At 39.9% G+C, this 21,851-nt stretch overlaps 1 protein-coding gene across 1 annotated transcript in view; it reads right to left on the bottom strand.

Annotated features, from left to right (window-relative positions):
* The window catches only part of rgs7a (regulator of G protein signaling 7a), a 45,387-nt gene extending 24,169 nt beyond the window's left edge, over positions 1-21,218 (bottom strand). The window contains exons 1-2 of the mRNA XM_079688773.1: positions 21,004-21,218; positions 19,977-20,095 (exon numbers count right to left, since the gene is read on the bottom strand). Of these exons, the coding sequence (XP_079544899.1) occupies positions 19,977-20,054 (78 nt within the window). The 5' untranslated portion in view covers positions 20,055-20,095; positions 21,004-21,218. The remainder of the gene's footprint in view (positions 1-19,976; positions 20,096-21,003) is intronic.
* Between the last annotated feature and the right edge of the window lie 633 nt (positions 21,219-21,851).

Below are 21,851 nucleotides of genomic sequence, written 5' to 3'. Positions count from 1 at the left end.
AGGATACATTTTTAATGAAGGAAAACATGACATGATGCCCACTAAGGAAATTAAACTCGGAAGCATGCACCTGTTTAGGTTACATGCTGTAAAGTCTGACATCTCTATTAGTTTTTATTTTTTATTTAATTGTTAACTCATATAGAGGTAATTTCAGTTGCTGCCTATGCAAATGTCAACTTCTCGAACTCAGCCGCTAAGAAAATTAAAAGCTGCTTCTTCTTCTTCCTCACTGCCTCCTGTCTGGGCTGTAATCCGTGAATGTTATGGGGGGTATTACCTTTAGAGTGTTATCTGAGGACAATCGTGTCTACTTGTTCGAAAAAATACATTCCTCCCAAATGTGCGTCACACAAATCAACACTCACAGAAGAGCACTTGCATCCAAATACACAGACATCATGACCAAATAGAACATAAAGGTATTATCAGTCACATTGCAAGCAGAGCACATATTCTGACAGAATTCAGAGATGCACGCACAAGGACGCATTATGAAAGCTTATGAACCCAGAAGTTGGGGATTATTATATTTTGAAAAGCGAAGCATCAAACTAGGTGAGCAACCCAGCTCGAGTCTGGCTGCCTTTAGGCTGTTTGAGAGCAGCTCCGATAGAACCTGTGGCTATATAGCATGACAGCTCGACTAGATAAAACAGGCTTTGCAGCAGATTCATCTCATTTTCCTCTGAACCGTAGTGCTTGGATGCGGAAGAAGCTGTGGTGGAGGCTGACCGATGGTATTCCATATTTAGCTTGCCTCAAAAACCAGCAGTGGTTTACCTAAAGGCACAACATGCAAACCTATTTCAAGGTCAATAACTCGATCAATGTTATGATAACAAAGCCAATTCGATTTTGCACATATACGAGTCAAACATGAGGCTGGTGCATTTGCAGATGGAGCAAATCTGTAAACTCCGGAATCAGGTTTATTGTAAGGTTTACACACAAGGAACAAGGAATTTACTTTGGCGTTTAATTGTGCAAAGATAACTAGAGTAATATAATTCCCTATATAAAAACTATTATCATTAATATATAAATGAATCTCTTAATTGAATTGAAAAGTGAAAGAGCTGTGTTGTTTAGAAGCGGTAGTATAGTGAAAAATGTGCAAAAAGCATTTTTATTTGCAAAATAATGTTTTATAAGGTTCACTTAATGTCTACCTCTTATCTATTTCATCTTAATTGACACACTTATTCAAGTGTTGCTGTTCCTCTCCAGTCGTGGGCTAAATTTAGCTAAGGAGGAGAAATCTCAAGACTTCTTAACACAATCTCAAACACCTTTTTCAAAAAGCCTTGATTAGATTACAGCTTCGTTAAAAACTCAAACTTGGCATTTCTACAGGTTAGAAAATATACAAAAGGAGACAAATAGGCAACCATTCTGAGAAACAGAATAATAATTGCATTATTAAGGATGTCATAGTAAAGAAAGGCTTTCAGCAGATGTCATTATATTAGTATCTCTGAAGAAGGAACAACGTTTATCCCTTGCTTTCCTTTTCTACTCATGGAGAGCTATTAAAAAAACAAAGCTGACCTCAGGAAAAAAAGTCATCAGCGTATTTACTAAACACGCAGGCAATATGCTGACCAAAGGTATTGGTACTGTAATGGCCTTTGTTAGACAAGAGCACTTTGCACGGGCATGTTAAAGCTTTTATACTCACTATAAACCTTTTTTTAAATCAATCACTTAAAGTACAGCAGTAACAAACATCTCCAGCGATGTGAGGCAGCCTTTGGATAACAAAACACAAAGTTAAAACACTCACATCTATTATTAAAGTGAAATATATCCATATCACTGTCGAGTCTGAGACAAATCAATCGGATATATTGCTGAAGTGTAACATTTTAATAACCGTAATTGTACATGAATGACTTTGTTTACTGAAGCTATTAAGCTCTGTACGATATTGAGAACAAAATAAATGATCAATAAAACAATATTACCACAGTGTATATATATATTTATAAAACGGACAAGTCAAATCAAGCAATCTGATTGATTCTTAGCCGTGATATACTAAGCGGGTAGAATTTACTTTTCACAACAAGTCAGTATCCCTCCGCGTCTGAAAAAAAACTGTATACAGTTGGACTGAAACATTTTTTTCGCGTCGGGCCGAACCACGCCCCTTAGCTGTGATATAATGAACATATACCACGGCCTGTCGTGGATTACAGTGTACTGCATGATATTTAGTCTTCACATAAATGACACAAAAATATATACAATGAGATATTAGCTATTTTTTGTGTCAGCATGTCAGCATACACACATGCACGCACGCGCACGCACGCACACACATACGTCACACGCTCACACAGAAAAACTGCAAGCTCTGTTAAAGAATCTATACAACACAAGACTACTGCAATTGTGTGTGTGACCAGGAAGTGTCAGATAATACCTTAAACATATGAGTTAATGTAACAAAAAAACAAAAAATCGTTAAATTGCTAGCTAAATAAAAACATAGTGAGTGGGACACTTCAAGCTGCACCTGCGTAGCACTGTACCACTCGGCCAGTCCAAATAAAATGACCCTGCAGAAAGGTGGGGGAAGTTATTGAGCTCATGCTGACAAGGTTGTTGAATAGATGCCATGAATCCTAAGTCTCCGAGTTACCACAGCAACACCGTCTGCGACCACTATCAGAAGGACATCTTTGGCAGCTCGCCACTGCTCATTCATAAGAGAGAAAGAAAGGAGGTGGTAGTGGGGGTCGCATGAGGGGGACAGAGGGTGTACAGGAGGGAGAGCAGGAGAAAGACAGATACTGTTTGTGGAGGACAAGAAAAAGAGGAATGGCTATTTCATTTCCTTTTCCTTTTGTTCCCTTACCATCATTTCATTTATATACTTTATGGCGATTTATGCTGTGTAACGAAACTGCATTCCCTTTTTGTGATACAGCACAGTCATATATTTGGTATCATAAACAATATAGCTCTAGCAGAGTTTATTTTGGTCTTTATTAATCCAGCTTTTTTTATTATTGCTTACAAAAATATTTATATTGTTGTAGATATTTATGTTGCTCGATTATGCCTCCTTTTTTGTCCTATTTTCTTATGGCAAATCCTACAATTACGCATAGGAATATGGTAGTTGTAAGGCTAAGGAAATATATAGCCAAAGTAAGGGCTTTCTAAAAGCAATGTACAGTAAAGAGGTGGAAATATTCTGCATTTAAAGTTATATAGATTTCTTAGACGGCAAAAAAGTGCTTTGATTCTGCCCCAGTCCACAGCAGCACATTACTTTGCTTCTTTGTCCATATTTGTGTCCGCTTATCCAAACTGGGCGCGTGCCAAACTATCCCTTTAAATATCAAATAGTCAGGGTTATACAGTGGACTCTGAGCAAGGTGCTAAAAAAAGACAAACTTCCCTGAGCCTTGGCAACAGATGGTCACGCTCTGTTTGCTCACCTTCAAATTAAATATCTTTGCTTATCATCCATCCTATTACGCCTCCTCTAGAAGTCCTCACTTTATACTTATAGCTGCCTGATTTTCATTTTCAAAGTCTCCTTTTTGCTCTTTTTTGTCCTTAATTATCCAACCTGTCTCTTCTCATAGGTGAGCTCAGGGATGGAGAACAAGAAGAGACAGTCACAGCAGACGGGGATCGCACGACATGAGGAGCAGATGCCCAGGGGACAACACTGTCCAGAGTGAAGGGAATTACTCTATCCAAACTGTTTGTCTCAATACGCTGTAAGGAAGACCTGCTAATTAGGGATTAGCCATTTAACAATATCTGCAGCTGAGTGCTTGATAAGCCTTGCTTTCGGCTGTATGTATCAATACACTTCTGTCTCTGTGTACACAATCAAGCTCCATTTATCCATCAGTCAAAAAGAGCATCTGTTTGTTGGGCTGTCATTTCACACTTCAGGATGTTTTTCTATTCGCGGCTTCGTATTTATTCTAAAACATTTGTTATTTGTAATACCATTGCATCCAAGGTACAAAGAAACCTGAAGATGTTTCCCTGCTATTTGCATCTCACAGCATTATCTCTCAAGCAAACAGCAAAGATCAATGCATTTTTCAGATGATAATCATTCCTCCACTATGCCTCTTCTCTCCTCTCCCACCTAATATCATTACTGCATTTTATAATTTAGCATTCGGTGGTGTACCGCTTTGTCCATTACTTCCATAATGGAGGACTGTAAAAAGAGAACCCGATGCCACTGTTAAACACTTGTGCTCGCATCAACAGCAGAAGTATTAACATGAACACGCTCAGATGGGCAGTGCAGGCCCAGATGGCTTTCTTACCGCAGACTTTGGTTTATTTGGATGATTACAAATGAATTTTGTCAACCACGATGCCTCAGCTTTGAAATGCTCCTTGAAGTGTGACTGAGAGCCTTTTTATGGCTTGATCTGATTTTGTCTGATTTGCTAATGGATGAAAGGGAGACTCTTGTTTGCAGGCAAGCAAGAAGATCTCAGATTCCCCATGTGGTGTTGTGACTTAAGGTTACCTGAGCGGCATGTTGAGTTGTTCCCTGTGTGCCTAGATATAGCAGCATCGTATTTAATCTAAGCTGAAAGGAATCAACTCTGAATAATACATTTAATTTGAAGTAATATAAGTCTACTTCAGTCAAACTAAAAACCATTTTTAAAGCCAAATTTGCCCTGTGTTACTCACTAAAACACGCTGTTTGTTCTTGTTGTCTAACACAGTGATTTATGACAGTAAAAGTGGGTTATGTGGCACCCTGCCAAAAGTCTGCCAGAAGCTTTTCAGATACATTAATTGAGATTCATTCATTGAAATCACCATGATGTTTATTTTTTTACATAAAGGCTTCATGGCTTCTCAAATATAGTTTTAGGTTTCAAACATAGTTCATAGATCTATGAAAATGTATTACTCACAATCTTTTTAATACAAAAAATACAAATATCCTTTTTCAAACACATTTCTCTTGTGTTGTTCTTTTACATAAGTAAGACTTTTGAAGTTCAATTAATAGTCTTCTTCATTAGTTTCAAGGACCAGTTATATTGTCTGCCTTGTAAAAATAATCATAGAACCCTCTGGTCTTACAAGTATGTTACATGATGTATCTTCCTCATAAATGGTTAGCAAGTAGATTTTTTAAAAGTACTTTGACCCAGCATTGTTTCCATCTATATTGACTTGCGTATGTGAAACCATTATTTGGACTGTGCGTCACGTTACTGAAACCAACGATCCCAAAAGCAGGCTGACTTCACGCAGTGATTTCCAGGTGTGAGGAGGTGAGAAAGTAGGCAGTTTTTTTCTTCATTGGTTTTTGACACCATTACTTTCGTCACCTTTTGGGAGTACAACCAAGCGCAAGATCATAAACGCGGTAAGAATGTCAGAAAGTGTGCATGGTTATCCCAATATGATTCATTGCATGTCACCCCTCCAGCTGACAGTCAGTGTTCCACCCGGCGGTTCCAAAAAGCTATTAACACTTTAGTCTTCAGACGTAGTTAGACGACACCTTTAGTCTCATAACTCATCCCTCCTGTCCTGCTGTTATCCTGCTGAAGCAATACAGACTCTTTTTTTAAGAGGAAACGGATAAATACAATATACTGTAACAGAAATGACATCCCTCTAAAGTCAGACTACAGACAGCATGTCTTGTGCTCAGTTTTTGCTACAAGATTTCAGCAAAGATAGATATTATCCAGAATTAACAGCCAACATTATAATATATATTTAAATGTGTTGCTAAATGCTTCAACTACACAATGTACTACTTTTTCATTTATTCAGAAACTATTTCAGTATAAGTCTGCATATTTTCACATTGTAAGTCAGAAGTAAAGAAGAATCACAGCCCTGTGAGTGCCGTCTTTGTCTCAGAAGGTTCATTTCTGAGTGAAAAATATCACCTTTTTGATGTCAAGCAAGCTAATTCACCGTCAGACCACATTAAGCAAAGTAAAAATTAGTATGACTATTGGCAGGCTGATAATTAGTAGCATTTGCATTTTTGATTCCACTCACTTTCAACATTATTTCTCCTGGAAGCTGAAGAAATGTTCTGTATAATAATCCATCTCCCTCTACACCTCTAACAGCATTTTAAAAAGCCTCTCATAATATACAACCTGCTTGCTAGCCCATAATCTTCTCCATCATTTCCTTGCTGAAAGTCTAATAATCAAAAGTCATTCCTGTGCACAACACCAGCAGCAGCAGCAGAAGCATCATGCCTCGTCGGGTTTGATGGACAGATGGTATTATTACTATTTCATTTAGAACGCTTTCCAGATGGCTGCCAACAGCTACTTGCATAAACAATTCCCTTCTTCACAGGATTTTCATCAACTCCTCCAGCTTTTTAGAACACATGGCCTTCTTCCTCCTCACGTCCCCCGAGGACCCTCCTCCCTGGCGTATGGCTGCAGAAGGATGTTCAATATTTCCCCTGACTCCTCACCCTCGCCCTCCCAGAGGGACAACCCCATACTAGAGAGAAAAAGACGAGCATTGAATCATGGATGAGAGGTAGTCAGCCATGCCGAACTCTGGCGAAAAGAAACCCTGGCATTTATCCTCATTTGACATCGCTGCGGTTAATGCACGTCTTGTTCCAAATTTGCCAGCCATGTGTTTCTGCCATCCCATGCTTTAAGCAACCAAAGCACATTTTACAGTATCATACAATTCCCAAAGGATATAGTCTTATGCTCCAATGCAAATTAAAGCTCTATGTGAGGACTTTCTCCCATCGTAAAATATTAACTTTTCATTTTTATAGTCATCAGAGTTCACTCAGGAACGTAACGGCAGACCCTTGAGAACACTGAATGGTACACTGGCACTATAATGCAGCTCTGAACAGGAAGTTCTGTTCCTTCTTTTATTCGTTTAACAAGTAGTAAAACAATGTTGGTGCTGTGAACTGCATGCAGCAGCCTTGAGTCAAACAGAAGAAACCAGACTGCAGTTTGAATCTCCAACTTTCTGTCCAGGGTGGTGCTATTGTGCCAATCATTTTAATGCAGATTTTATACTGAAAGCTTCATAATAAATCAAATATTTCTGACAAGTAAAGTAAATAAACATACATTTATAACCAGTAAATCAATATTAATCAGTGACTAGCTAGTGAGTATCGAGCAGCAGTAATACATGTCCTTAGTATAAATAAATGCTAACGTTGCTTCGTTATAGTGGTGGCCAAATAAACCTGCACAATACTGCTTTAAAGAAATACATCTGTCCTCCTTTGATATATTTATTTAATCTCTGTCTTGTGTGTGTGTGATTTTCTGACTACATGTACAGTAGTGGTTTGTATTCTGAAACCATTTATACAGGCAGTTGCAGTAACATAAGTCGTAGTATATCGACAGCAGCAGCAGCAGCAGGTCATGCAGCAGTAGGTTGTAATATTATAGCAAGTAGTTGTGCTTTTATTGGCAGGCAGCAGTAACAATGGGGACAGTAAGTGGTGACACTCTGATTATGTGTGGGAAAAGATCTGATCTAAATTGTTACTTTTACTGCTGAGTAATAAATGTAATAGTGGGCTTTCTCTGATGCAGGTGACCCCAGGCGCATTGTCCCACGCTCACACACACTACACTCACTTTGTACTGCACTACTGTTTTCAATGTGTTCTTTTTATTAGTACCGTCGTTATCACATATCACCTTCTGGTTAATGTTGGTTTATCGCTAGGTCTGTATCTTCTTCTCTCTTCTGTCTCTGCATTAGGCTGACTCTGTTTTCTAGACACTGATTTCTAAATCCACCAGGATCTGGTGTTCCTGGCTGCTGCTGGTGGGATAGTGTTCCTAGGGCAAGGCCTCGCTCTCTCTTTCTCTCACTCTCTCTCACTCTCATCTTCTTGGTGGGCGGGCAGTGGGCGAGATGACTAAGCCAAGGTTGGCCATGTGCTAGAACATAATCCACTGAAAGCCAATATCCCTTCTGCCCACCTACCGTGAATTCATCACTCAAACAGCATGCAATCATAAATTAGTTGATAAGGGAAGAAGTAAGCTGCGTGACTTTCAGATATATTTGCAACCAAAAAATAGTTTATCTAATTACTAATGGCTGCTAAAAGAGTATTTACACACGCATAACATAGCATGCTATCATCCATTGGTCAACCGTGCACAAACAATTACACATTTATAATTGAATAAAAGATCATACTGTTGTTTTAGCACTTAATCTTGATTTGATTGGAGACTTGTTCTTAGGAGCTTTTAATAATCATGCTTTTATTGTTTGAGCTTAAACAGTGCCGTCTGGCCATGGGAATACTGTAGCGCTAAATTAAATAACCCCCATAGTTAATCCTTCATCAAGGTGAGTCTGTTAGCACTGTCCAAACTGTCTGGCATCGCACTTGAGGACTCTTGAGGACTCTTGAGGACTCTTGAGGACACTCTCCGGTGTCCAGCAGTAGGCTGGACACCGGAGAGCACGACCAATCAGAGAGACAAGGAGGAAGAGGATGAGAGGAAGATCCAGAGAGGGATGCTGGTGTATGGAAACAAACGAACTGAGAATAGAAAAAAAAAGGGAGGATGCTGTCTATTTTTAGTTTCAGACAACATGAGAGGGAGGGGGCCTCTCGCCAACCCTTCATTTCCCACATTCCTCCTTGGCACGTGCAACAGACGCTCAGGACGGCGCCGTGTGCCCCGAATACCAATAAGAGCGAAGCAGCTGGATGCTGGCATGCTGACATTCTTCTGCCTTCTCCAGTCTGCAGAGCTGAGACGAAGAGTGGGTATCTGACAGCACACACACTCACACACTTCGGAGGAAGGACACAACACGCAGGATAGACAATAAACCGATAAGGGCAGACTGTTTGACGCAAATGACACTTGAAATACTCGGCGATGAAGATGATGGACGATAGGCTTTGTTGAACGACCGTCATTTGTCGAGTTATTCATACCGTCCTCAGGTAGAAAAATAATAAGACGGTTCTTTAGGTTCTTCATTAAAAAGGAGGTCAAATTAAATATTTATAGCTGCCATGGTTGGATGGTAAACTTTAGAGGATAGGGATGTTGCAAATGAGGCCACTGAAAAAAAAAAATTGACTCAATTTATAAATTCATGCAGTACAGCTTCATTACTAGCAAATCTTGTTAAATTCTGGTGATTCAAATCATGTGCATCCATCTTCTCCTGTCTCACTTCCAATACCGGCTCTTCCATTTACACAGGGCTCTGCTGACAGGCTATGGAGGCTAATATCAACAAATCAAATTCACTGTTGCAAGGAATAGAGTGAGCCTTCCCACCATATCCTAATGCATCGTTGTAAACGTGACCTTGTCTTTTTTACTCAGCTCAGATAACATATGTATCTTTTGTCCAGTACAGGCACCAAGAAAGAGGAGACAATGCTGCCAATGCACACGTCCAAGAGATCAGTGGCGCGGCATAGGGAGATGAGAAACACTGTTAACATTGTCCAGCCCCTGATTAACAGAAAGGCAGAGAGGAGATGGAGAACCTGATATTTCTAATTAAAATGTTTCTAAAGTGTCTTGTTTAAAAAGGAGTAGAAAGGGCTCATGTATTTATAAGTGGAGGATTTTGGTAAAATATGCACAAGCTTAGTCACTTCCCTGCAGGCAGTGATGGAAGAAAGAATCAATACTACAATGTCAAACATACAATGTAAAAAGAAAAATCCCTGCATTCAAATCCAAATTAAATAAAAATACAAAAGTCTTAGCATGGAAATATACTGCTGCCAGAAGGAATAACATCATGTGTCTTTCCAGAACAACTCTAACCTCAATGGAAAACATCATGAGGTCAAGGAAACACGTAGAGGTGAATTCATTACGTCACGGAAAAATACAACCTGGGTGCTAAGACTCATAATGAGACACCTGTTATGGCCATACCTGGTTTTAAATAAAGCTGCTTTGTACTTTTTTGAATGCCTAATGTGACGAAAAAAAGGATGCATTGAAGGACAGTTATGATTGCTGCCAATTAGATACTTCTGAGTTATCCCACTTAGGAACCTTTATAGAGGCTAAACAGCTCTGATGCATTCATGATTTCATCACTATAATATTGCAGTTGGTAAAGATGAGGCTGATTTTATTTTAGAATCATATTAGTTGATTTATATTTGTATCAATAATCTGCAAAGTAGCTACAGACTAAATGCACAACACAAATGTAGTGTTGTTTAAAGCACGCCATTTTATTTGAAGTACAGCTTAGCCAATATTGGAAACACTCGAGTAGAGAACAAGTATCTCAGGAACATACTTAAGTAGCCTGTAGTGTTTCTTTGTTACTTTACACCAATGGCTGCAGGTCTTCATGGACTGAGCAACACAGTTACAGTGTGTGAATGTTTGCAAAGAAAAACAGTAACACAAACTCATGTTCTGTCACTTCGATGGCTAAAAGTGTGCTGGACACATTGTTGAAGTGTTTGAGATAATAACATTTGACAGACTGCTGGTGTGGTTGTCATGGGGATTCCAACAGAGCAGCCACCACAGCAGAAACAAATCGCACGGCAGGAGAAAGCACAACCATTAGACAGATTTGTCCACAGGACCCTCTCGATTATCTGACGAGACACTGTAAACAGGAGAGTCTGGGGACCAAGATGAATAAGATACTACAAACAAAGATAAGAAACTCAAATAAAAGTAGTGGGAGAGTGGATTAGTTTGAGCCCAACATGCCTAAAAAGAGCATGCATTGCATTATCTAAAAAATAAAATGTAAAATGACAAGGGCTTTGTCCGATGTCACTCGCTGTTTTCTATGTTGTGTAATACAGTTACTGTTTGCAATTTAATTTGAGTGTCTACTATACATGTATATTGCCTTTGAAAGTACCAATATGTAACAAAGAGAATCCATGACATATAGCATGTATCGTTAACCATCATAGTTACGGAAGTTAGCATTCTATAATTTGGGTATGAGCATAACATACAAAGTTGATACAATGTCAATAGTTTTGCAGACATTAAAACTTAAAGCAAGTATTGACCTCATTCAAGTTGTTTACATGAGCTTAATTTTAAAGAGGGAAGTCAGGGAGATCATCACTGGGATTTTATTTCATCGTCTGTGGAACTTGACTGTCATGGAAATCCACTCGGTATTTTAGTCATGATTGACGGCTAAAAACAGCTCTTATCATAAATACATATTTTCAAAGACATTTTATAATATTATGGATTTAAATTGGCAACTGGCAATAGGCTATACCAGGATAGCTGTGATGAATCATCCTGTTAATATAGCTGCCTGTAAAAAGAAAGACAGAATTTGAATTAGTTTAATGAGGCCAATATTCCTCCACACAGATTCTAATTGACTTCCTCATGTTTTACAGCTGACATAATTCTTTCAAGTGCCCCTCTAAATATTGAAATATATGGTAATAATATAGGCTGCTTTGCATTTGCTTCAAAAAACATCACCAGCAAGCTGATTAAACCCCACATTTCTATCAAACATTATCCCTGTACGTCAATATCACATAACACGCTCAACCATTGGTATTCTTCACAGCATGCATGACTTCAAATACATTATGAGGGAAGTTTTCTGAACAAAGATATTTAAAGAATCTTACATATGAAGCCAAGTTTAAGAACTCACAGCCAAGCTGCATACATTTTTGTTTGACGGTGGAAATCATTATTTTCTCTCACATTCTTAGAGAAAAGACGAAAAAAAGGAGCCGCCAGTTTTGACAAGATGGCGCCGATGTTTATGGACTAGGCTCTGCTGAATATGGCTGTGCTTACTAAGCTGAACTAATGGTGTGAAGCTGTGAGCCTCAGTAGGCTGCAGGTGGAAGCTGCTCAACACGCTGCAACCTGCAAGTTAAGAGTGTGTGTGTGTGTGTGTGTGTGTGTGTGTGTGCGTGCGTGCGTGCGTGCGTGCGTGCGTGCGTGCGTGCGTGTGTGTGTTTGTCTGCCGATGATTCGGAGAAGTGCACAGTTTGAGACAAAGGTGTGTCTTTGTTTGTTTGGCATATAAAGATGAGTGTCTCCAACGTGTGAATATGTCCCCTTTGGAACAATTGAGGTTTTAGTTTCATAATTCCGCTAGTATTGGATTTGCGCGATGGCACTCCGTCATGGCAGGCTAATCACTGAGATATGATTGCTTTTTGGAGAATGACTCCTCATTGTTGAGAAAGGCACCGAGCTGCAGGGGGACAATCAAGCGAGCACTCTCGGTTACAGTTACAGTCAATTTGGATGAAAAATGCCACATCCAATGGTTGTTTGCTTAGAGAGAGTTCCCAATAAAGCTATGAGTCACAAGTGAATCATTTCACACAGGAGGAGAGATGACTGTGCTCCGGCAGGGTGTAAATACAGTCCTCCCTTTTTCTCTGAGTGAGGATGAAAGCTGACTGGAGTGGCATGGGCTCTGAATATGGCTCTGATGACTTCAAAGAGAGGCGAGAGAGGAGGAGACAGAGAGACAGAGGTGGATGGATGTTTCACTGGTAAGGCCCTACACATTAGAGGGGGGAGGGGGGGGGGGGTAGAAAAAGAGTTAGAGTGCACATGTGAGTCAGGATGAGAGAGACAAAGAGGCAAAGTTAGTGTGATATTGCTGCTATATGAAAGACATCAAAGACTTGAAACAGTACAAAAGAGGACATGAGCGTGGGTGGGGGTGAGTGAGGGTGGCGGGGGGGCTGGATTGTAGAAAAAAGAGATCGACATGGAAAGAGCAAAGGGCGAACACCCGGGCGAGACACAGACAGTGAGGGAACAAAGATGAGAAAGTATTGGGGCTGAGGGATGTTTTCACAGGTCTAGACCGAGAGACAGGGAGGGAGGGAGGGAGGGAAAAAGTCAAAAGGATGGTTTAAAGAAAGACTACATTCTGCCAAGCTGCCGAAATACACTGCAGAGAAGAGAGGTGTCGCATGAAATACTTTCTGTTTACTTTTTGAGGGCTCTTGACATGCAACTAGGATTTAAGATGTGGCAATGATAAACTGGCTGTTTTGGAAAACGGCATTCCTCCAGTATCAGTTTTTCTTTGGTTGAACGCTTCTGTAAATATAATTATAGGTTTGAGAAGCAATGAGATATTCAGGGGAAAAAACTGTTAATTCTCGCAATTAGGAGATGTCGACGTGGTGTTCATGCTTTACATAATGGATCTGATATCTGACCTGCGATGGAGTCACTTGTTATAGGCTGAATGTAAATGGCTGTAAACATATTGGTAAGGGACGCAAGTGCATAATGAGATGCAAAAAGGATATCAACTTTCTATAATAAACAGAGACACAATGTCAAGACATAGAGATGAGCAAGCGAGTGGAAATGCGTCCTAGACAGAGTGGAAGGAACAAAGCGTCACCGGAAACAACAAGGGAGTGCGTTAGAAGAAGAAACTGCATGGACACAGTTTAGATTCAGATGGTGTACGTAGAGATGGAGGGTCAGGAGACGGGGGACGGAGCAATAACAAGGAGAGAACAAGGACATATATATATGTACGCACAGACACACGCCCAGTGTGTGGTGAATACAGAGAAAACACAGCAAATAAACTATTACTCTGTCTCTCTCCTCTACATTTAATCCTACTCATTTTTTTCTTTTTGTCTTTATTCCTAATGGAGCATCTCTGTCCTCATTAAGCCCATCACACCAGAGATGAATTCATTCACAACCCTGGCCGGGGTTCTCCTCTAATCTACTGCTAAATACTGAGCTGGAATTAAATGACCAGACAGAGACGAGGCGAGGCCTGAGTCAGCCTTTATCTCAATGCCCAGGCTTCCTCAGACCCTTATATAACCCTAACAGACAGGCCTAAAGACTCCAGCTGTGGCACACATACAGAGGAGAGAGCTTAGAGCCAGACAGGCCTTGGTATCTTTTCCCTGTCTTCAAGGAACAGCGCGAGTGAAGTCCATTATTACATCTGGAAACTGCCACCATACTGAAAAGCCCAGTGGTACCATGTCAGAATTGTTGATTTGATGCACCACGTTTTGTTTGTTGCAATTCTCCTCATATGCATCCAACATGATTTATGCTCATTCACAGCATTTTGTGAAAATGCAGGAAGTAATGTGCCATTTTCACTTTTATGGTTAAATTGAATGTTTTTTTTTTAAACAAATGTTGAATTTCGTTTTGTTTTTGTCAATTCAGTGCAATTCTTGAAAATCATACGCACAAATGTGAATAAATAAACATATACACTTTCTTGCCAAGAGTTACACGAGAAGATTAATTCAACTCTCATCGCTCTCAGAGCATAAAAGCTGCTGTCATCTCTCTAAAGCTTCCTAATTAACACGTTTTATTTAATGTATTAATTCCGTACAAACACATATAAAGTGTTGATTAGCCAGTAATAGATGATGTTATGCTGAGCAGAAAGATGAGAGTCATCCTCTTTTCTTACTCTCTCAAAGAAACGGAATATACATAGTTCTAACCCTAACCCTAAAAGTTGAAGTGATTTAATTTCCTCCTAAAACTATATTGCTATTGCAATTATAAGATAGTTGCATATTTTATGATAGTGGCTCAGGCATCCAGCCCAAGTTAGCTTATTGATCCAACCAAACCATGCTAAATGTCAACAACCACTAGTACTGAATAATTACTAAGATATCAAAGTAATTATGATTACTCATAAAATTGAAGGTGCTGTGAGTGCCTGTTATGAATTTGCCACCTACGGTATCTTCACTGTGTGCGCCTTTCTTTCTTTTGTCATTTTATATTATCTCTTTCAAGACCAATTTGTGTGAAATGTATCAATTATGCGTACCAGGACTACACCACAATCGACTGTTGCATGTGTCACTAATAATGCAGGCTTCTCTAATTGCCGTTTGACGTCAGCAAATACACTCAAAATGGATTAGTTTGAAACACACAAAGCCGTAAATGCCAATTTCCCATCCGACGGCGTCTGCCAAACACCCTCACTTTCCCTCAAGAGTGTATGCAAAAAAGAACATGCGTGTTTTCACACACAGGAAGATAAACCGCCTGGCTGGCAAGCTGACATACAAAGAGCCCTACTTCACACACAAAGATCTGTCTGATCTGGCAATTATAGATCATCCCACCTCATCCCCTCCTCTCTCCCTCTTTCTCTCGGTCTTCCTGATCTTCTGATTGCAGATTGAGGGAGACAGGCAGTACAAGAACCCTTCAATCTGGCTCTCAACTGAGAAAAAGCTGGAAAAGTATTCAGTTCCCTCCGCTTTATGACTCACGAACAATGTAGGATGGTTGGGAAATCTATTGAAAACAGGGCATCGTTATATAGGGTTTGTTTAACAAATGCAGATTAGCCCTAGAAGGAGAAATGCTTTCTATAAGGAAATCTCTGCTGAATATTAAGTAGTAAAGTTAGATTCTGTGTATTAATATTGGCTGCAGTTCTGCATCATTTAACAAAACTACATTACCACCATATGGCACTGATGCAGTCTGAGTAGAGGGAAAGTCTTGTTCCTGCAAAATCGTCTCTTGTTCAGAACCACTTAATCAATTCACAAATCAATAGAACGCACTAATACCTTGGCCCTGTTTGTAATTTCTGTTTGTTAATTACTTCATTACTGAGTCGCACTAAGAGGATAAAGTTCAAAGGTCACCTTGCGGCATCAACACCCTTTTCAGAAGTGTGAAGGACAGACACTTAGATGTATTGTTTATGTGCTTGTCTGTCAAGTAAAAGACCAGTCCACACGGGCATTTAAAATACGATACAGGCTAAGTTTCATACTGACGTAAAATCAATTCACAGATTTGATAATGAAACCCTGAGGCAAGGATTGTCAGAGGAGAGATGTGATGCTTTTGGACCACTGACCGTATTCTCTTTGACCTAATCATTCATTTTAAGACAGAAATGCTTAGTGAGATGAATGGTAGTTGACATGCAGGACAAGACTATTCGGTTTAATTACATAAAATTAATTGCATGAGTATGTTGAATGAGGATTTGAAGAATATTCATGGATAGTTATTGTTTTACTAATGTATAAAAAGGGAACCACAGTGGGACGAAACACATCTGTATTCCATGTCAACACCACAATTATCTGACATTGTTTGGCCTTCATACTAGTTTTCGACATACTGTAAAGCGGTGAAATGTGCAACAACAATAAGCACTGCAGAGTTCTTTCTGCATCATTGTCATCCGCAGAGAAGACCCAGTTTCACCGGGGACCAATTACTTTGAGGATGCACAATATTGACATTTATGTAAGCTCCATAATTTAAAACAGTACTCTTCTTTAAGGACTGAAAATAACAATATGAACGTGAGGCAACAGTGCATGTGCTCATTAGGGAAAAAACTGAATAGAAAAAAATAAACACGTACATTTAAAATGAATGGCTTTACCTAGAGACCGAAGCCAAACTGGCTGCTGGAAGAACAATTATTGGATGCCTATTGGCAGCTCCGATGTAAATAAGAGTGGGCTGGTGCCTCAGCCTTCAGATACCACACCACAGAGAGAGAGAGCTCCAGGAGCTGCGGTGTACTGCTTCAAATGTTATCTCCATTAATTTGTTTTAGTCCTCAAATTCCTATTTTTCTATCAACTTCTGGGACATTAGGAATGCTGTGGCTGGATTGTTCAATTATTCAATTTCAAATCAAATAACTGGCAGAGATGTACGCCTTTGTTGCAGTGTTTGAAAAGCTCTGTCAACTGTATTGGGTGGGAGAAACATCAAAACATTTTCAATCAGGAAATAACTCACATTTTCTCTTGTGCAACAGAAATCTTGCAATGGAACAATCCAAAATATTGTGCCGTATTTGAGGGAAAATGTGTCAAGGATGTGAAAATACATGATATTGTAAAAGTGGATGTTAACTCTCTTCAGCCTCAAGATTTCCTCTAGGAAGATCAAGCAAATGCAGAAACACCATCAACATGTTACTATATTTATTTATACTCTATGCTAAATCTACTCATTTAAATATATAGATACTTGTATATCATTATATATTAATATCATTATCACACACGTATGCAGACCCACAGAGTGACTAACACACACGAAGCGCTGGCTGTTCTCTCCTCGCGCTGAGTGGCGATGAAGTTCACCAGAGCTGTCTTAGGATCGCATAAAAAATGCAGGACTCTCTCAGTAACATTCGCCCTACATACAGCGTACACACATGCTCACACATGCATCACAGCATTATTCATAGTGCACACATGTGAGCAGGCATGCAAAAAACACACACACACACGTACTGTACACGCTGGTGCTCTTAATGATATAAAGTGAGCCTGACGTGTTTAATGTGAGAGCAGCAAGACATCACAAAGGCTTTTATATGAAAAGTAATGATCTGGACCCTCAGACATGCTGTGCATAGCCCATGGAACACTCCATTAAACATCTTATTGACATTTACTGATAAACAGGAGTATTTCTGGCGTATTGGCCTACTTGTAGGATCACCTGTGACTGTTGTCGATAAATCACAAAGCAAGCTATTAGTGTATCTGTGTCTGTAAATAATATTTAAATAGTGTGTGCATCTTCATTTGTGATACAAAAAAAGAGCTAAGGCAAGGTGTTTTTGTATATGTGTCCTCAAAGAAAACAGACAGCTCTGCACACATCTCCACGGCATGCTGGTCAGCACCTCAGCTCGACCATCCATTTTCATTAAGACGGTAATGACAGGAGTGGAGGGGTGGACAGGCGAGAGAAGGAAAGATTGAGAGAGTTAGAGGATGTAGTTATGCTCCCATTGGATATAGTATCAAACCACTATCTGCTGTCCTCAGCAATAAACCTCCCTCCGCTCAAATTACATAATCCTTCCACTACTAAACACTAGCAAATTGACTATCCAGTAGTTGGCTTGATATTAACATTTTGTATAACGTGTCCACTGTGTATCCATCAAGTTCCTGCACAGGATGTCTGAGCAGCAGAACGGATTATAAAAGTGTTTTGCCCACTCGAGTTTTCAGTTCAATATGGGTTGAAACACCTTTGCCAAGTCAACTTTATGAAAAGGATTTGGGGCATCTGTTCACCCTGGCGGTATACGCACGTCTACAGAGAGTACTCTTGTGATGGTAGTTTTCAATTAAACCCACTCCGGAAACACAATTTCATCCTTGCTGCCTTCACCATGTTCTTTCATTCTGCAGTGTATCTGGGTCAGCCAGTGTGCGGAGCCAAGTTGTGGCCATGTGTGGTCAAGTGTTGAGAAGTGAAGAATTGGATGATGTAGGAAAGCTACACAACTAAGATATTACTTATCCAACCAAACATTTGAAACACACAGCTCCTAAAGTCTAAAGTTGCTTTCTAATGCCTCATGAAAAACTGTCAGAAATCAAATATATTTTCTGAAGGTAAAAGCTGCATAGAAAAACACTTGCATACTTGGTACTACAGATCCTTCATGGCACTATCGAAAAAAAAACGTTCAGATCAATAGCAGGAAAAGGGAAGAGACATCGCATGTAATTGAATAGCTAGGAATGCCCTCAAGTTAATATTTAATATACAAGTGGTTTTCATGCCTTAATTAATCACAGTTTAATATTAACATGAAATGTACTGTAATAGAAGTTCAGAAATGATTTAGCGACATATATCTAGCTCCATTATCTTTATTATTTAGCCTCGCTTTGGGAAGATACCAAAAATAGTTAGTTCAAAAATCAAAAGCAACCTTTCTGCTACTAGCATAGCGGCACATCCAGCAAATCTGGTCCCACACTGGCAGTAATATTGCTTAACACGCTGTGAGTGCTATAAAAGACTGTCGATCTATGATATCATGCTAAGCGTATCCTCTTCCTGTTGTGCAGATGCTGTCGCAGATGGGATGGGAGCATTCGCTAATGAGTGAAGAGAATGAAATGAAGAAATTCACGTAACGCTTGAGTCATCAAGGAATGAAATAAAAAGACAATGATCACTCCATTGGTGAATCTGAAGGTGAAGAAAAACGTTGCATTGCCCTATAGGAAATGTCCAGGTAAATACAGCTACACTTGAAGACAGCACCACCAGGGAGAAGATGACTGCAAAAGCAATTTTCAGAAGGTTTTATATTTAGGTTGATTTTTAATGTAGCTGTTTTTGTCAAGGGAGACAAAAAAATAAAAACGAAACAAGTTCACATATTGCACTGCAGGTGTTAAGGTTTCTAAAATAAATTATAATCGGACTTCAAGGCTCAAAGTAAACAAACGTTATCTTCCCTGCAGATTATTATATTAATAATTCGTTTGATGTTTGAAGCAGGATGCATTAAAGGTGTCTCAGCGGTCTGTACACTCCCCTCCCTTTCTCTACTGTAATTCTCTAATGTAGTAACAGATTTAAAAGTGAAGAAAAACACCAGTAGCAGTGTAATGACTTGTTTCCAAAGCCTGTGGCTACATTTTGGTTTTATTAATGAGAGTCGGTTAAAAACCCATCCTCCGACACGTTAGTAATAAAAGCTGATGGTACTGTGCAACTGGAAAATGTGTGCATGAGTGTCAGGGTCTCAAAGTGAGTTTGTGTGTGTGTGTGTGTGTGTGTGTGTGTGTGTGTGTGTGTGTGTGTGTGTGTGTGTGTGTGTGTGTGTGTGTGTGTGTGTGTGTGTGTGTGTGTGTGTGTGTGTGTGTGTGTGTGTGTGTGTGTGTGTGTGTGTGTGTGTGTGTGTGTGTGTGTGTATGTCTGTAGGCATAATTAGAATCTATTTACATGTTGTGAGAGAAAAATTGCATGTTCTCTCCATGCTTTCATCAAACTGATGTAGCATTACAACCCTAAATCAACCATGGCACAAGAACAGTGTCTTGCCATTAGTAATAGCAATTTCCATTGCACAGCTCATCGTCAAGTAAATTGATGCAAGAGAGCCACACTCACACTCGTTAACACACACACATATACACGTGCAGACTAAAAATAGCAGCTGCTTACCTTTCTGTACACTATCATGTTGGGGGACTCATCCGCTACCCCGTTGGTCCCCTGCCCACCGCTGTTGGTCTGTGCCATGATCCAGTAGGTAAATCTGCCACAGGAAACGTCAGGTGCTCCTGTTGGGAACCGAAAGGATATTTTGTTCCATCAGAAGAACAATGGAGCTTGAATGTGACTTGCCCTCACCTTGTCAAGAGGAAAACCATTTACATAACCTGTGGACTGCATCACCTTTTAACGTATTTGACATTTCCACATGGAACAGATGTGCACAGCTCCAATTCTGCTACACGTGTTCACATTTCACAAGGTCTTGACAAGGACATTCTTTTTATGATAGGCAGCTGATTTTGCACACCATTTGGTTTCTGCTGGTTCAATATGAATTCCAAGTGAATGAGGCAAAAGTTCAACTAGATAGGCAATTAATGGTACCATGAAGAACTACTTTTCCCATTGAGCACAAAATCCATTTATAATGTTGTACTGTTTGTTGGCATCGGATAATTCAGCAGCAAGCCTTAATTCCTACATGGCACCTTGTCTGCATCTTAGATTGTACTTGCAAGATAAGGTGAGGTGAAGACCCGTACCCTGACAACAGTAAATGCAGTAAAGAAGAAAAAAAAAAAAACTCCCAATGCAGCTTAGATACATCCACTCTGGTAGAGCATTCATAATCAAACGTGCAAGACTGTGTACATGTAACGGATATCGTTTGCAGGTTACAGCTCCATTATCCTTTCTTCCCCATACGACATCCACACGACATCTTTGGGAGGTTAAGTCTGCAACAATAAATAGCCTATAGCATGCAAACAGCGAAGTCATGAAACCTGTGCTTTACATGACGCCGTCAGAGATACTATTTTGTGTTTGTTAAACCCCTGCACGTATCAGCACCTTGGACAGCTGCTGCGAAACGCCCGAGCCCGTTAGCGTCCCCTTTTCTTAATCACGAATAGCTCGTAAATACAGCGACAACACAGCGACAACGGTGACCGGAGGAGAAGGGGGGGCTTACCTGAAAAAACGCGCAACCCGCTTTAGGAGTCCTGAATCCTTGCAGAGTTGGAAGCCTGGTCCTTCGCGTTCAGTATGTCAACTGGCAGACATAGGAATGCGAGGATTTTTCATTGGCAGCGTGAAGAAGCAGACATTCGGCGGACACTTGGTGTGGTTCAGCTCTGTGTCTCTCCTCTCCTCTTCTCCAAACGATGCTGCTCAGAAGCACGGGCGCGCCACCGCCGCGAACGCGCATCGATCCATGACCAATGGCGTGTAAGGAATAAATTACAACCAGTTTTGGAGACATACAGCTATTTCTCCAGCTCAAAATGTACTGCTATGCACTGCAGTGATATGCTAGTCCTTAAAGACAGGTCGGCACATGCTGTCTAATAATATTTTAGCAATTGCAGTTTTTATTTATGGTGAAATTGTGGAAAAATATAGCATACCATCCAGAGTAACTTTCACTTAATTTGAGTATTTCATGTTTTTACTAATAAATATCTTCACTCCAATGCATATTCGGAAGAAAAAAAACTACAACAAGCAAATGAAAAACATTGCACTTATGCAGTAAATGTAATCACCCCAAAGCGTAGACAGTTAGATTTAGCTCCACCGCTGCCTGTAAACATTAAAGTGCTGCTTAGGATAATGCATCAGTAAGCTCTTATCCAATCATATAATGCTAACAGAGCTCGTTTTCATGCATAGTGATACTTTAATGCGTATACTTTAAGTACATTTTTGCTGATAATACAAACATGTTTTAATGCAGGTTGAGCAGTTGATTGAGCATTCTTTAAACTGATTTTATTAAAGGTATGCACATTCTGATACAAGGAGGGGCTGTGTACATCA

The sequence above is a fragment of the Notothenia rossii genome (genome assembly GCF_949606895.1).
Source record: "Notothenia rossii genome assembly, chromosome: 6".
Classification (NCBI taxonomy): Eukaryota; Metazoa; Chordata; class Actinopteri; order Perciformes; family Nototheniidae; genus Notothenia; species Notothenia rossii.
This window is presented reverse-complemented; position numbering and strand designations above follow the sequence as displayed.